A 13,491-nucleotide genomic window follows, 5' to 3' on the forward strand; every position below is an offset into this window, starting at 1 on the left:
ATAGAGAGTGGAGGGCATGCTGAACCGCACACCAGTCAGGTGCGGCCATGACCAGCCCATTCTGAGCCGCAGTCACATTGCTGTGCTAATCATAGCAATCACTTGAGCAATAATTTCTCTTTATCAAAGTACTTAGTGCTGTGAAAGAAAGAGTTCTGAGCTCCTGTCTCACTCTCAGTTGCCCTGGTGGGACTTAGGTGCTGACAGTTGCTTTTGTTTTCTTGGAGAGATGATCTCAGGAGACACAGGTGAGGAGGAGGCGATGTAGACAGGGAGAGAGCGCAACCCAATAGAGAAGACACTGAGGATGCACTGTCACCTCGCTGCCCTGGGCAACTAGGCTCAACCCCACTGGGGACACTGAGCTGTCCCCACCAGCAGTGAGGAACGCAGGCTATATTGACTCACCGCCTCCTGTCAATCATTCGTTAGGATTTTCCCTTCCAGATTAAATCCCTGACATTTTGTCATCAGAGTCCACAGGGGCCTAGGTTCAAGAGAACCCAGCAGAGACCTGGGAAAAGTGGGAAGGTGCTCAACTGCATTGGCTGCATCCCACATCCAAACAGATCAGAGACTGTGCAGATGACTTTAATTAACCCCAGAGTCCCTGCTCTCCCCACTGCCCAGAGCGGCCTTCAAAACCCCTAGGAATCCCCAATCAGTTCAGTGATCAAGACTCCAACTTCCAATGCAGGGGGCGTGGTGGGGGAACTAAGGTCCCACATGCCCCAGGATGCAGCCAAAATTTTTTTAAAAAACAACAAAACACCCTGGAATAGTGTCCCCACCCCTCACTGTGTCTCCTCACTACTCTGCCCTCAGGAAAATTCCAACCACTGGCAAGCTGGTGCTGACGCTCACGACCGATGCATGCGAGGGGAAGGAAAACTTTGTCCGCTACCTGGAGCATGTCCAAGCAGTTGTCACGGTCAACGCGACCAGGAGAGGGGACCTGAACATCAACATGACGTCCCCCATGGGCACCAAGTCCATCCTGCTGAGCCGGCGCCCCCGGGACGACGACGCCAAGGTGGGCTTCGACAAGTGGCCTTTCATGACCACCCACACTTGGGGGGAGGATGCCCGGGGCACCTGGACCCTAGAGCTGGGCTTCGTGGGGAGTGCACCCCAGAAGGGGGTGCTGAAGGAGTGGACGCTGATGCTGCACGGCACGCAGAGTGCCCCCTACATTGACCAGGTGGTGCGGGATTACCAGTCCAAGCTGGCCATGTCCAAGAAGGAGGAGCTGGAGGAAGAGCTGGACGAGGCGGTGCAGAGAAGCCTGAAGAGCATCCTTGGCAAGGACTAGCTCCCGGGCCCCTTCCCCGGTCCCCACCGCCCCCTCCAGGCGCCTAGCAGTCACCCTCTCCCTACACCAGCGATGCCCACGTCTAGATCTGAAGCTTTGCTCACTGTCAGTGATTCTTTTCACTCCCATGGAAGCAATCTTTTCTATTCTGTGCCCTAAATACAGTGCTCCCACCCACACCTCTGTCCTGTTTGTGACTCCAAGGTCTTCATTTCTATCCTTCAGATAGGTGATATTGTGCCAACCAACCCAGGACAGCTCTCCCCCTCCATTTCTTTCATAGAAGAGAAGAGAATGCATTTAAATAAGCCAGGCCTGGGGACTCCAAGGACGTTTTATTCATGATCTCAAGGGAGGACCTGTTATGTAAAAGGAGGAGCCAGGTTCATGACAGAGGTGAGCTCTGAGTCTCTTAAAGCCCAAATGCTGTAAATCCTTTAGGGAAAGATGTGTTAACTTTTAGCAAGATTTTCCAGGGATGTAAATGAAGGTGGTGTGAATCAAAAGGTCCCCTAGTTACCAGATGGGGAGGAGAGAGTCCGAAAGCATGAACACAGGAAATCGTACCACCACAGTCAGCATTGTAGCTTGTCTGGCTCGCCAGTGTAATAGGCATGAGATCTCAGTGGCTTGGCTGCCTTTTCGTCAGCCGCTGCTCTGAGTTATGGTAAACTCTGGGAGATGCCCCCTTCACTCTCCATGTGCCTAGCCTTTCTCCACTCCCATAACTATGGGCTCCTCCCATATTTATGCAAAAAAAAAAAAGGGAAGGCAGGATGGAGACACATCTAGGAAAGAGTAGCTTAGTAGTTCTTAGCACAGGGATGTTCCTTTCTGACGCTGCTCTGGGGCTTCTTAATCTGACGGAGGGGAGAGAAGGTGAGCATTTTCTAGAGCTTTCCATACATAATTGGAGGAAAACAGCTTCTGCAGTTGATGAGTTGGGGAAATGGCCTCTGTTCTGGAAGAGGTATGTGAAGGCAAGGGGTCAGGTTTGGAGAGGAGGGCAGCCACTTCACAGGAACCCCCATTTGTATGGAGCCCCTTCCCATGGAAGGGGGAAAAGCCAGCTCATCTCCCCATAACTTGAGACCCAAAGGAGGCAGAAGCCCTTCGCACGGAAACCACTACAGTCAGCTACAATTGTGGCAGCCAAGCAGTCCAGGAGGGCTTTAACCTGCAACCCAAAGGTGACATGCCCCCTTCCCCCGGTCACCCCCAGAGACAGCATCTTATCACCAAGTAGAAAGGCTTTCTTAGAGGCTGTCACTTTGTTCTCCTACCCAAGGAATAGCTCACCAGTACCCACCCGACACCCCAGAACTGATGTGTTGGTTTGATTTGATTCCCAAGAACTGATCCACCCCTTCTGGCTACATTTCTCCCTTCCCGTGGGAGCAGCCTGGAGTTCCTCACCTCTAAGTTGGCAACACAGAGCAGGAGGGCCCTTCCTTGAAGGCAGAAAAGCCTGGAAAACCCATGTTCTTTCTTTTCTCCCATGTTGGCATGGATTTCTACCTTCTCTAACACCATATGATCTTCTCTACAGAATGCTTTACGATGTAATAATATTTATGATTTTTAAAAGAAATTTATTACATGTTGCAAAGGTCTTTTTAAACCAGTTTAGACTTAAAGCAAAAATAAATGGAAATCATCAAAATTTCATTTCTCATTAACAGTCTAAAAATAAACCAAAGGACATTAAGTGTGCATGTATGTTTAAGTGCACACAGAAATATATATACATATGTAGACTAATATATGTGTGTATATATGTGTATATATCTTCATATACACTTGTATAACTGTATATACACACCTATACCTAAAATGTCTGTATGTGTATTTACTGAAGAAACACATTCATTTCTAAAAGCATATTCAAAGGATATCAAAATGATTCTGGCTGAAGAAAAAGGCCAGTGGAAATTCAGGTGAAATGTTCATGAATTCCCATTACTTCACCTCTGTGATATTGCACCTTTCTGTATAAACTTTAAGTATCTTATATAGCACCACAGATACAAAATAGTTGTCCATGTTTTCACAGTTGTGGTCTAATTTATGAAATTAGAGAGTAACTTATCAGCTTCTTAATAGATATGGCAAGTTTTGATACGAGTATACAGTATATAAAATATATATAGTGCTATTTAAAAATATTTGGTCTCTATTCCATTTTTTGCATCAGTATTAACACTAAAATATGTTCAGCTAGTGAGGTTTTTATGATATCCTGATTCTAATGCAAGAGATAGTTATTTATAGTCATTTATTTTAAAAAAGAAAATAAGTGAATAATAATCACGTTGACATCGTTATTCCCTGTGACAACATTTTATAAGCAAATTTAAAAATACATGATGTAAATTAGGAGATTCAACAATAAAACATTACCTTCCAGAAATTATGTGGGATGTGATATGTATTACATAAAAACACTTCCATCCATTCTGGGAGAGAAAATTAAAAGTTGCCAGAGACAGAGCTAAAAAACTTGCTTTCATAAATATGCATGAAAGATTTAAAATTAGCAAATAAACCATACACAAATTATGATCTACAGCAGCAGTTTTCAGACTCAGGTTATACCGCATTGGCAGTTGTCATATAAATTTAGGAAGTTAAAACCAGCATTTTGGAGTAGAGTAGGATAGCATAATAACAGATATGCATATTAATGATAACAATTGTTTCCTGATTTGTTTTTTCCAGAAATGTGTGTGTGTGTCTGAGTGTATTTGTACTCCATTTCTTATTGGAGTCATGGCCAAAGATCTTTCAGAACGCTCTTCTAGAATATATTCGCCAAGCTAGACCAGTTCTACTGTAGTAAAAGAGCCCTGAGTTGTCAGAGGTTTCACACAACAAAGGTGTGTTTATCATTTACACAAATTTCGTGGAGGATCTGGGTAACTCCCCAAGACCATAGGTTGCCATGCAGTGACTCAGAGATTCAGGCTGCTCCAACCTTCACCCTTAGGTTTGGCATAACAGCACGAGGCTGTGACGGTCAGTGGGCAAGAGAAAGAACCCATGAACGCTCACTCCCTCTTCTACGTTCAGTACGGAGGAGACGCACAAGTCATTTGACATAGTGTGCGCTGGCCAGTCCTGGTCAATGATGCTGCTACACAGGAAGCAACTGAGAGATAACAGGACAACTAGCAGAATCCTCGGTGAGCACCGGGGTCTCTACCACGGAGAGGACTTGATAATCCCTTAAAACATATTCTTACATAATGATTTACATGGCAACCTGTTCATGAAAAGTCTCTCAAATGGCTCCACCCATGTGACCACACACTATTCTAGCAAATCTGCAGAGTTATTCATAAAAATACAAACACCTTACATTTATCATATTTGTTGTAAAAACAATTTTCAGTTTTGTCCTGTGATCCACTACTTACAAAACCCAACTAGTAAAATCTTTAAAAAAACCTGTGGCTAAAAACATACCAGTTCAGTTCAGTTCAGTTCAGTTCAGTCACTCAGTCATGTCTGATTCTTTGCGACCCCATGAATCCCAGCACGCCAGGCCTCCCTGTCCATCACCAACTCGCGGAGTTCACTCAGACACATGTCCATCGAGTCAGTGATGCCATCCAGCCATCTCATCCTCGGTCGTCCGCTTCTCCTCCTGCCCCCAATCCCTCCCAGCATCAGAGTCTTTTCCAATGAGTCAACTTTTCACATGAGGTGGCCAAAGTACTGGAGTTTCAGCTTTAGCATCTTTCCTTCCAAAGAAATCTAGGGTTGATCTCCTTCAGAATGGACTGGTTGGATCTCCTTGCAGTCCAAGGGACTCTCAAGAGTCTTCTCCAACACCACAGTTCAAAAGCATCAATTCTTTGGTGCTCAGCCTTCTTCACAGTCCAACTCTCACATCCATACATGACCACAGGAAAAACCATAGCCTTGACTAGATGGACCTTAGTCAGCAAAGTAATGTGTTTGCTTTTGAATATGCTATCTAGGTTGGTCATAACTTTTCTTCCACGGAGTAAGTGCCTTTTAATTTCATACTGAAAGGCATAACATTCAATCTGATCTTTTGACAGACTGAGTGCTGCTTTTCAACACTTAAGTCCAAAGAATGATTTTCCAAAGATAAAATTTAAAAACTGATAATTCTTGGGACTACCCTGGTGGTTCAGTCGTTAAGACTTCATCTTCCAGTGTAGGGGCTGAAGGTTCAATCTCCTGGTTGCGGAGCTAAGACCACACATGACTCAGGGCCAAAAAACCAAACATGCAACAGAAGTGATATTGTAACAAATTCGGTAAGGACTTTAAAAATAGTCACATCAAAAAATAGTTTTTAAAAAACTGATAATTCTTACAGACTCACTACCATGCATCATTGTTGCTGTCACTTATAAATTACGAAGAGTGGTTTTCATGAGAGCGATGCCTTCATGGGTTGGCATCACCTGAGAACCACACGTTACAAAACCTTTAGGAAACGCAGCCAAGCATTTCCTATTTAGAGAGAAAAGTGCATCAGGAGGATTGGTGAACTCATAGCCAGAGTAAGTTTTTGGATGCCAAGAGTCTAATTTGATAGAAATTTCTAGAACTCAGAATGCCAAGATTAGAGACACTGGCAGTGAGAGAGGACAAGGGGGCTGAAAAACACTGGGAGTTTGCCGTAAACACAAGCACAGGCTGGGTCTTGGGCCAGCTAAGGTGATTTGATTGTAGCTGCCATGTGGTCTTCTGTCAAAGAAGGACCGAGTTGCGGTGGGGCGGCAGGGAGCGGCAGGGGAACGGAGGGCATGTAGCACGTGGGAGCTTAGGAAGTGCAGAGTCATGATGGAAGCTGGGGACAGTATCTGAGTGCTCGGTGTAGGGGAACACAGAGGCAGGTATAAAGGGGGATTCTAGCCTCTGAAGAACTGATGTCAGTTGAGGACCGGGCACAGGGAGGCCAGCCCCAGGCGAGCTCCTGGAAACCCCTCCACCTGCCAACGGTGAATCCAAGCCCACGCACAGCCTCCCAACACCTTATTCAGCTTCCCAAGGACACCGGCACTGGGCGAGAGGGTGACCAGCACCTGGACGTCTAGGAAAGAGGCTCCCTCTTTGCTTTACAAATTAATCAACTCCTACTTGAGTTGGTCCACTGGTCTCTTGTGCATTTCATTGCCAAGAGTCCCTTTCCTTGGGTTCAAGCACCTCTCTGTTGAATTTGGTTTTGAGCTTACGAGGGGCCAGGAATCAAAATCTGACCTGAGGTAAATTTCCCAAGCCAGCCTGCCAGCTTCATTTTTCTTCTAGAACTTAGAAGACATGCACTGTCAATCTGGGGATAGAATAAACTGACGATGGAGAAATGAGCCCAGCCCCAGAGATGAAGACTCTAATATTCAGTCCTGGGCAGTTTGGGATGGGATGGGAGTGATTAGAAATCTCAGCCCACAGGGTTTTAGATGCCCAAACAGCCAAATGAGGCTGGGAATTCCTTAGTTCTAAAGTGAACTGTTACCAGTTCCCACCTGGATGGCTTCAGGCCACCCCACCTTCACAATCCCAGCATGGCAGTCTCAGGTCCTAGTGCCCTGAAAGATGTCCTGGTTCACCCAAGAGGACAGCCATGGGCTTCTGCAAGCTGGATGGAAGACAGAGACTGCAACTTCTCTTTTTCTTTTTTGACCCTATTCCTGGAACTGGCCACAGGTGACAGATAAGCTGCCAGGTAACTCCCTGTCACAGGCACGCTAGCATGCAGGTGAAGGTGAGTTATTGACGAAGGATGTATCTCCTGATAGAATATACCTCTCCACTCAAAACCCCATTTATGTGAGTAAAACATAGGTCCACATGGCTTCTCTGTGGCATTTATTTGCTTTCATCCAAGCACGAGGGATCAGAGCCAAGCATTTGCAGTAACTGTGGTACTTAAACGATGCTCTTCATCATCAATGTGCCAAGTGCCATACAAGCTTTGAGGTGACTTTACTCACCACCAACGGTCCAACTACAAGTCCACGATGCAGTACTTTAGGATAAACTTGATCATAATGGTTGCTTGGAGATTCTTTCTTATGATAAAGCTTCAAGTCAAAGAGAGACCTAAATGGAATTTTCCAACATGAAAAAGAAAGGGACAAAACCAGCAGCAATGCCAGGTAAGCCATATCTTCTGATGCAAGTTGACTTTTTTATGAGACCTTGTTGGTGCGTGTGCCCTACAGCAGGGATCAGCAAACTACAGACCAGGGCCCAATCTAGCCCCCTGCCTGGTATATAAATGTAAATATTCTTGTTTTGCAAATACAGTTTTATTGAAAGCCATCACATCTATTTGCTTTTGTGTTGTCTGTGGCTGTTTTGAGGCTAACATGGCAGAGTTGAGTAGTTATTAATGCAAAAGAGCCCGAACAGCCTATAATCTGGCAGAAAAAAAAAAAAAAAAGTTTTCCAACCTTTACCCTGTATCTCTCTCCTTGGTCAGCCCCATAGGTCACCATTCACACCAAGCATGCTCTCTCTGTTGGGGGTGTCCTCTGGCTGCAGAGGTGCACAGGACCTCACGTGCAATAGGCAGAAAAGCCAGAGAATCAGTGCCCCAGAGCCATGCTCACCTGGAGAAGGAGGGGGAGCTGGTCCACCCCAGCTTCCTCACCTCCTGTAGGGATGACTGATGATGCTCTACCTGGCCTCTTCCCTCCAAGTGGAGCACAAAGCAATAGCCTGAAGTTAGTGCAGCCTGAAACATCACTGGTGATATTAACAGACAGAACTGAGTATAAGGCACTATTTGTTGTTGTTTAGTTGCTAAGTCATGTCTGACTCTGCGATCTCATGCACTGTAGCCCACCAGGCTTCTCAGTCCATGGGATTTCTCAGGCAAGAATACTGGAGTGGGTAGCCTTTTCCTTCTCCAAAAGCACTATAAACAGAGTATAGAGAAGCATTATCTTCTTAATTAGAAAAGCAGAAGAGACCACTAATGCACCACATGGACCAAGCACCTGCATCGAACAAGCAGGCTCGCTGGATGTGGGGGACAGACATCACCACCCCTGGCAGGGGGTGCCACTCAGAGGTGGGGCGTGAGCACCCCTGGCAGGATGCCCTGGAAGAGCCAGGCCTCTGAGGAGACTGTAGTGAGGCCGCTTCTGCAGATGTTGGAAAGACTGGGAACTGGCTTCAGCTGTGGCTCAGGGAAGGAAGTGCCATGACCAGGATGAATTAGCAAATTGGGACCACAGTCTCTCTCTTCCTTCCTTCCCTCTCCCCTACCAGGGGGATGATGGCGTATCAGGGACAAGACCGCAGCTTCACACCCCTGGCACCCACCGGAGCATAGACAGGCTGGCTTGGTGCTAAGAGCCGGGGCTTTCTAATAGCATGCCCAGGCCCTGTGATCACCGCTCTATAAACCACCAGCACCTGAGATCTTGTTTAGGGTCTGCTGGGGGCAATCCCACCTAACTGAAACCTCCATGAATCCCCACCTTGATACCAAACCTCCTTCACTGGAGGTTTTCTTGGGGATCTCTGGGGTTGCAAGAACAGAAACGAACTCTGACTCATAAAGACACGGAAGCTGCATATCCAAAACAGGCAGTGTAGCACTCAGAACTGAAGGGAAGCCTAAAGAGCCAGCCTGAACCAGCCTGGAAAGGGACAGAGGCTGTAGCGAGCCCTGGGACGGGGAGGCATAGTGGGGACCATGGGGACCACATCAGGACTCCCCGATCACAGGTCGGCTCCTTCATGTTCATCTTGGCTCCGCTGGACTTGGATCTCCTATTCCAACTGTGGGTCTGGTTTGGGACACTTGCCCACCCACAGTGAGAGGAAGGCGGGGTGTCTCGTGGGTCTGATCAGGGCTGTAACTTGTGTGAAGGAGCAGCTCCTTCACAAGATCAGGGCTGCCCCCACCCAGCAGTGGGGAGGGAGGGGTGTTTGCTGGGCAGATGCCAACCAGCCATCTCAGAAGCTGACTCTGACACAGGAGTCAAGGCCAAGCCATTTATTTGGAAGGAGTCATCTTTATGTAGCGAAGCAGGCAGTGGGACAGAAGAGGAGGGGTCCCATTTGGGCCACAGGGATGAGTGGGTCTCTCCACCCGCATCTGCAGCTGACACCCACTGGAGACCACGTACAACAAGCCTCCGGGTGGTCCCAACAGAGGGGCAGGAGAGCTGGGGTGTCCATGCACCCGGGCATCACCATTCTAGATGAGGGCCACTCCCGGAGCCCCAGTACTGCCAGCCTGCCCAGTGTGTGGGCCGAGCTCACTCCTGGGGCTGCAAGAACCCCTGGCAGAGTCACACGTGCCTGCTCTGCTGCTTGTGCCTGAACCAGACACCTGGGGGCCTGAACCAGACCGGCGAGGGCTGCAGGACCAACCTGGGGGCCAGCTCCTAAGTGCGGCTGAAACAACAGCTGTTACTGGTCACCGTGACCCAAACGCTTGGAAAATGGTAGGTCCTGGCAACTGGGAGGCAGTTTCTTTATGGAGGAGGTGGCTCTGGACAGTCTCGGTCCTGGGCTTGAGGCTGAGTCAAAGAGGAGACCAGCCTCCTCCTGCTCCCTGATACAGCAGTCCGGACCAGTCATTCTGAGCACTAGCACTCTGGGGTCTCAGTGTTTGGCAAAGCTACAGCGTTCTCCTGTCATCCATGTTGTTGGGGAACCTGCTTTGGCCCCCTGTGTTTATCTTTTTTATACAAACTTAAGTGCTTGTTTTCAGAGACCTTAGGAGAGGAAAGCCCAGGAAATGAACCCATTCTGCAGCTCTCCAGGGGAAAACAGACCAGGTAGAAAAAGTGCAGAGGAGCAGCCAGGAAAATGACCGAGTGGGGCACTGGGGCAGGGGGAACGGGCAGGGGGGCAGGGGGAGCGGGGAATCGAGGGTCAGAGAGCCCGCCCACACTCCAAGGCGCTCACCACAGGCTTCCCTGCACTTCACACTGCAACCCTGGCTTCAAGCAACGGGGGCTCCGTGAGACGCTGCTCATCTGGCCCCTTGGTCCCCCTGGACCTACCGCCTTCCTCCCCCGCTCCGGTTTCTCCCACACTCCCCCCTTTATTTGTCTTCCTTGAACAGCCTAGTCCGTTTCTGCCCCCAGAAAAGGCACGGAAGTAATAAACCCACCGGGCTCATATTTCTCGGTTCTTTCACCTGCCCTGGAGTCTAAAGGTGCCCAGGGATGAAAGGTGCTTGGAGTCTGGGTGGTGCACGGTTGAGACTGCGAAACCACCTACCACGGCTGTGGGTTGGGCTTTGCCAGCCGGCACCGCCCTGGAATGGGCGGAGCCGGGTCCCTCTGGGGGCGGGGCTTGAGTTGAGGGCCCCGTTTCCCTGGAGACGGCCGCGCGGAAGAGGCGGGGCTAGGGCCTCCAGGCTCCCGGGGCCGCGACCTGAAACCAGAGCCTCCGACAGTCGATCAGTAGTAGAGCAGAAGAGAGCGCCAGAGGCCAGCGGCTCTGGACCGTGCAACTCTAGTCGTGGGGACGGGCGACGGAACGGAATGAGGCTTGGGAGAGGCCGGTCCGAGGGACAGGCTGGAGGCGTGGCCTGTGAGACCCGGAAGCTGGCGAGGCGTCAGGGGGTGTGCCCGGCCCTGGGCGACTAGTGGTATACCAGTAACCCAGCGCTCCGAGCTGTGGGTCCCGCAGGTCTAAGTGTGCGACCGCGCGTCTCGGGGACAGCGGCGTTGGCGGGCCATGCCTGGGGACTCCCAGTCGCTGTGGGAACTGGTGGAAGAGCACGTTCCGCTCCCGAAGCGGCCCGAAGTGAAGAGGATTCTAGGGGAGACGACAGTGAATCTGAGCCTGGAGCTACGGGCAGAGGTGGGGCGTAGGAAGGTGGGCCCCACGGCAGACCTGTCCCACGACTCGGATGCTTTTCTCACCTTCTAGGGGTCCCTAGTCCTGCCCAGTAACTCTCGAGCTCTTATCGGATCTCACTGTCCGCCCAGTCCTCTCCAATTTAACTGCCCAGCCCCCCATTCCCCCAGCTTCCTTGCCTCCCGTCACTTCCCTCCGCAGTCACCGAGGTGCCCCAGCTCTCCTTGCAGGTAGTGATGTTGCGATCATTGCTCCAAGAGGCTCGATCTATCCAAGCCTCTGGATCGCGCCCCACCTCTGACCTCTCCTCCTTCTGGCACCACCGCCCCTCTTAAGAGATCTTGTGTGCCAGGAACTGCGGCAGCTGCTCCAAGGTCTCCGCCAGAAAGCCATCTGTGAGGGCAGGTTGGAGCTCCAGACCTGGGTCTGGGCCCTGTCTCCAGAACTCAGATGGGCTAGCCTGGCAACTGACAAGGGGCCAGGGTCGCCTTTCCTGTGGTTCCCTGGAAGGAGCCCCTGAATTGCCTTTATGCATCTTCTGCAGGGACCAGACTCAAGCTTGGGTCCAGTATAGCCCCAGGGTCCTGCGCTTTGCCTTGGAGGAGCCCAGGTGTGATTTGCCAGAACAGGAGATGTTCCAGATGAGAGCTGGTGAACCCAGGTATAGTAGTAGGAGAGACGGGATCTGTCCTTGCTGGGCAAAGGACCCCAGCCAGCTGGTAGGTCCCACCTGCGGGCATGGAGGAGTTCCTGGTCTGGGACTGACACTTCTACAGCCACCTGTGGTAGAAGTCAGCCCATGAGGGCTGCAGAGGCCCAGCAAACACGTGTCAATCCTGGACTTGGTTCGAGCTGGCTTTTAGAGTACGAGGAACAGATTTCCAGACAGATACAAAGAGAAGCGCTTTGCAGGAAGAGGGAGAAGTACACGCAGATATGAGTGGAAGGAAGGACTTCATCCAGGGGCCAGGTGTCCCTCAGGCTGGGATAGCCAGGCTGTGAGGACTGGGTTAGAGAGGGCTAGGGACTGAATGAGATAAATCAGCAGCAGCGTGTTCATCAGTGAATGGTAGCAACTTATGTCTCACACGTCCTTATGAAGGGGGTGATGTCCCATTTTGCAGATGAGGATACTAAAGCTCATAAAGTATGATTGACTTTCCCAGATTCACACAAAGGAAAAGGTGGCAGAACCCATGCGCAATCCCAGGCTCCAGATCTCCTTTTAGTGCCATGTTGTGTTGCCTTTGTGAGAAAGCACAAAATTGTCTAGGAGAAATGGCGTTTGTGTCCTGAAGGCCTGGGGTGAAGCAGCATGGGAGAGTGAGGTTCACTTCATCTGCCAGCAGCTGTCACTGGGACCTTAGCATCATCAAGGACCAGCTGAACGTGTCCCACACTGACCAGGCTGCTGGACACCTGCGGTGAGGCCCCCAAGTGTGTGCAGTGAGGGTGGAGACAGGGAGGGTGGGACTGTGGATGGACCCTGATGTACTGGGACTACTGGGAGGAGAAGGGAGGGAACATGCCTGGCTGGGAGACCCACGAGAGTGGGGCTGAGGTGGAAAGGGCAGGATGCTGATGAGGTTGCTGTCAGGAATCAGTCAAGTACAGATGCCTACAGGGCCTTGGCCTGAGGACTTTTATCCTGGGAGGTAGGGAAGAGATGACACACAGAAGAGTTTTTAAAGCAGGGGCAGGGCTGTGATGTGGGAGAGAATGGAGGCAGGAGGACCCACAAGTCTAGTCCTATCGTGTAGAAGAGAGAATGCTGCTCCTCAGGGTGGGCCCTGGGAGGCGGGCAAGGAGAGAGGACACACCCTGCCCAGGAAGAGGCTGGCAGGGCTGCAAGGCTGTGCTGGAACAGCATGTGGGCAGCAGAGGCAGAGGTGGACTGAGATAGGAGGGCCTAGAGGAGGCTCCTGGGGAGGCCAGGGGTGGGGACCGCATGCAGGGCTCCGCTGAGACCCGGGTCTGCAGCGCTGCCTCCGGTGCTGCACTGTCCATGTCCCAGGGCCCGCCTAGAGGAAGAGTGCCATGCGCTAGAGGGAGATTCCCATCCTGCAGGTAAGCTGCAATCCTGGGCCACCCTGCCCCCAGCCCTTCTGCTGAGCGTAGACGCCCCAGTGTCTCACCCAGGGTGGGTCTCTGCGTGTCTCTGCCTGCAGAGGTTGTGTGAACCCTGGGTCCGTTTTTCCTGTGTGTACACTTACATGTGTGATCCTTAAGTACGTGAGCCCATATTCCAGTTGAGTCCCTAAGTCCGAGGTCAGCACTTTTAGATCAACTGTTGGGTCTGCCTAGGTCTTTTGCCTCCTTCTCTTCCCCAAGTCTGGGTTCAGGCCTGCCACTCCCTTGCCAAGCTC

The 13,491-nt window shown here is 50.6% G+C and overlaps 1 protein-coding gene and 1 long non-coding RNA gene across 2 annotated transcripts in view; both read left to right on the forward strand.

Annotated features, from left to right (window-relative positions):
- LOC443027 (neuroendocrine convertase 2) overlaps positions 1 to 3,477 on the forward strand; it is a 240,527-nt gene extending 237,050 nt beyond the window's left edge. Inside the window, exon 12 of the mRNA XM_042230652.1 lies at positions 826 to 3,477. Within this exon, the coding sequence (XP_042086586.1) occupies positions 826 to 1,312 (487 nt within the window). The 3' untranslated portion in view covers positions 1,313 to 3,477. The remainder of the gene's footprint in view (positions 1 to 825) is intronic.
- A 7,185-nt stretch (positions 3,478 to 10,662) lies between these two features.
- LOC121816323 (uncharacterized) lies at positions 10,663 to 13,098 on the forward strand. The gene is made up of 3 exons (XR_006055872.2): positions 10,663 to 11,128; positions 11,670 to 11,786; positions 12,292 to 13,098. It is a non-coding gene; the product is annotated as an uncharacterized LOC121816323 (long non-coding RNA).
- Positions 13,099 to 13,491: the final 393 nt, after the last annotated feature.

This window comes from Ovis aries, chromosome 13, assembly GCF_016772045.2.
Source record: "Ovis aries strain OAR_USU_Benz2616 breed Rambouillet chromosome 13, ARS-UI_Ramb_v3.0, whole genome shotgun sequence".
NCBI lineage: Eukaryota > Metazoa > Chordata > Mammalia > Artiodactyla > Bovidae > Ovis > Ovis aries.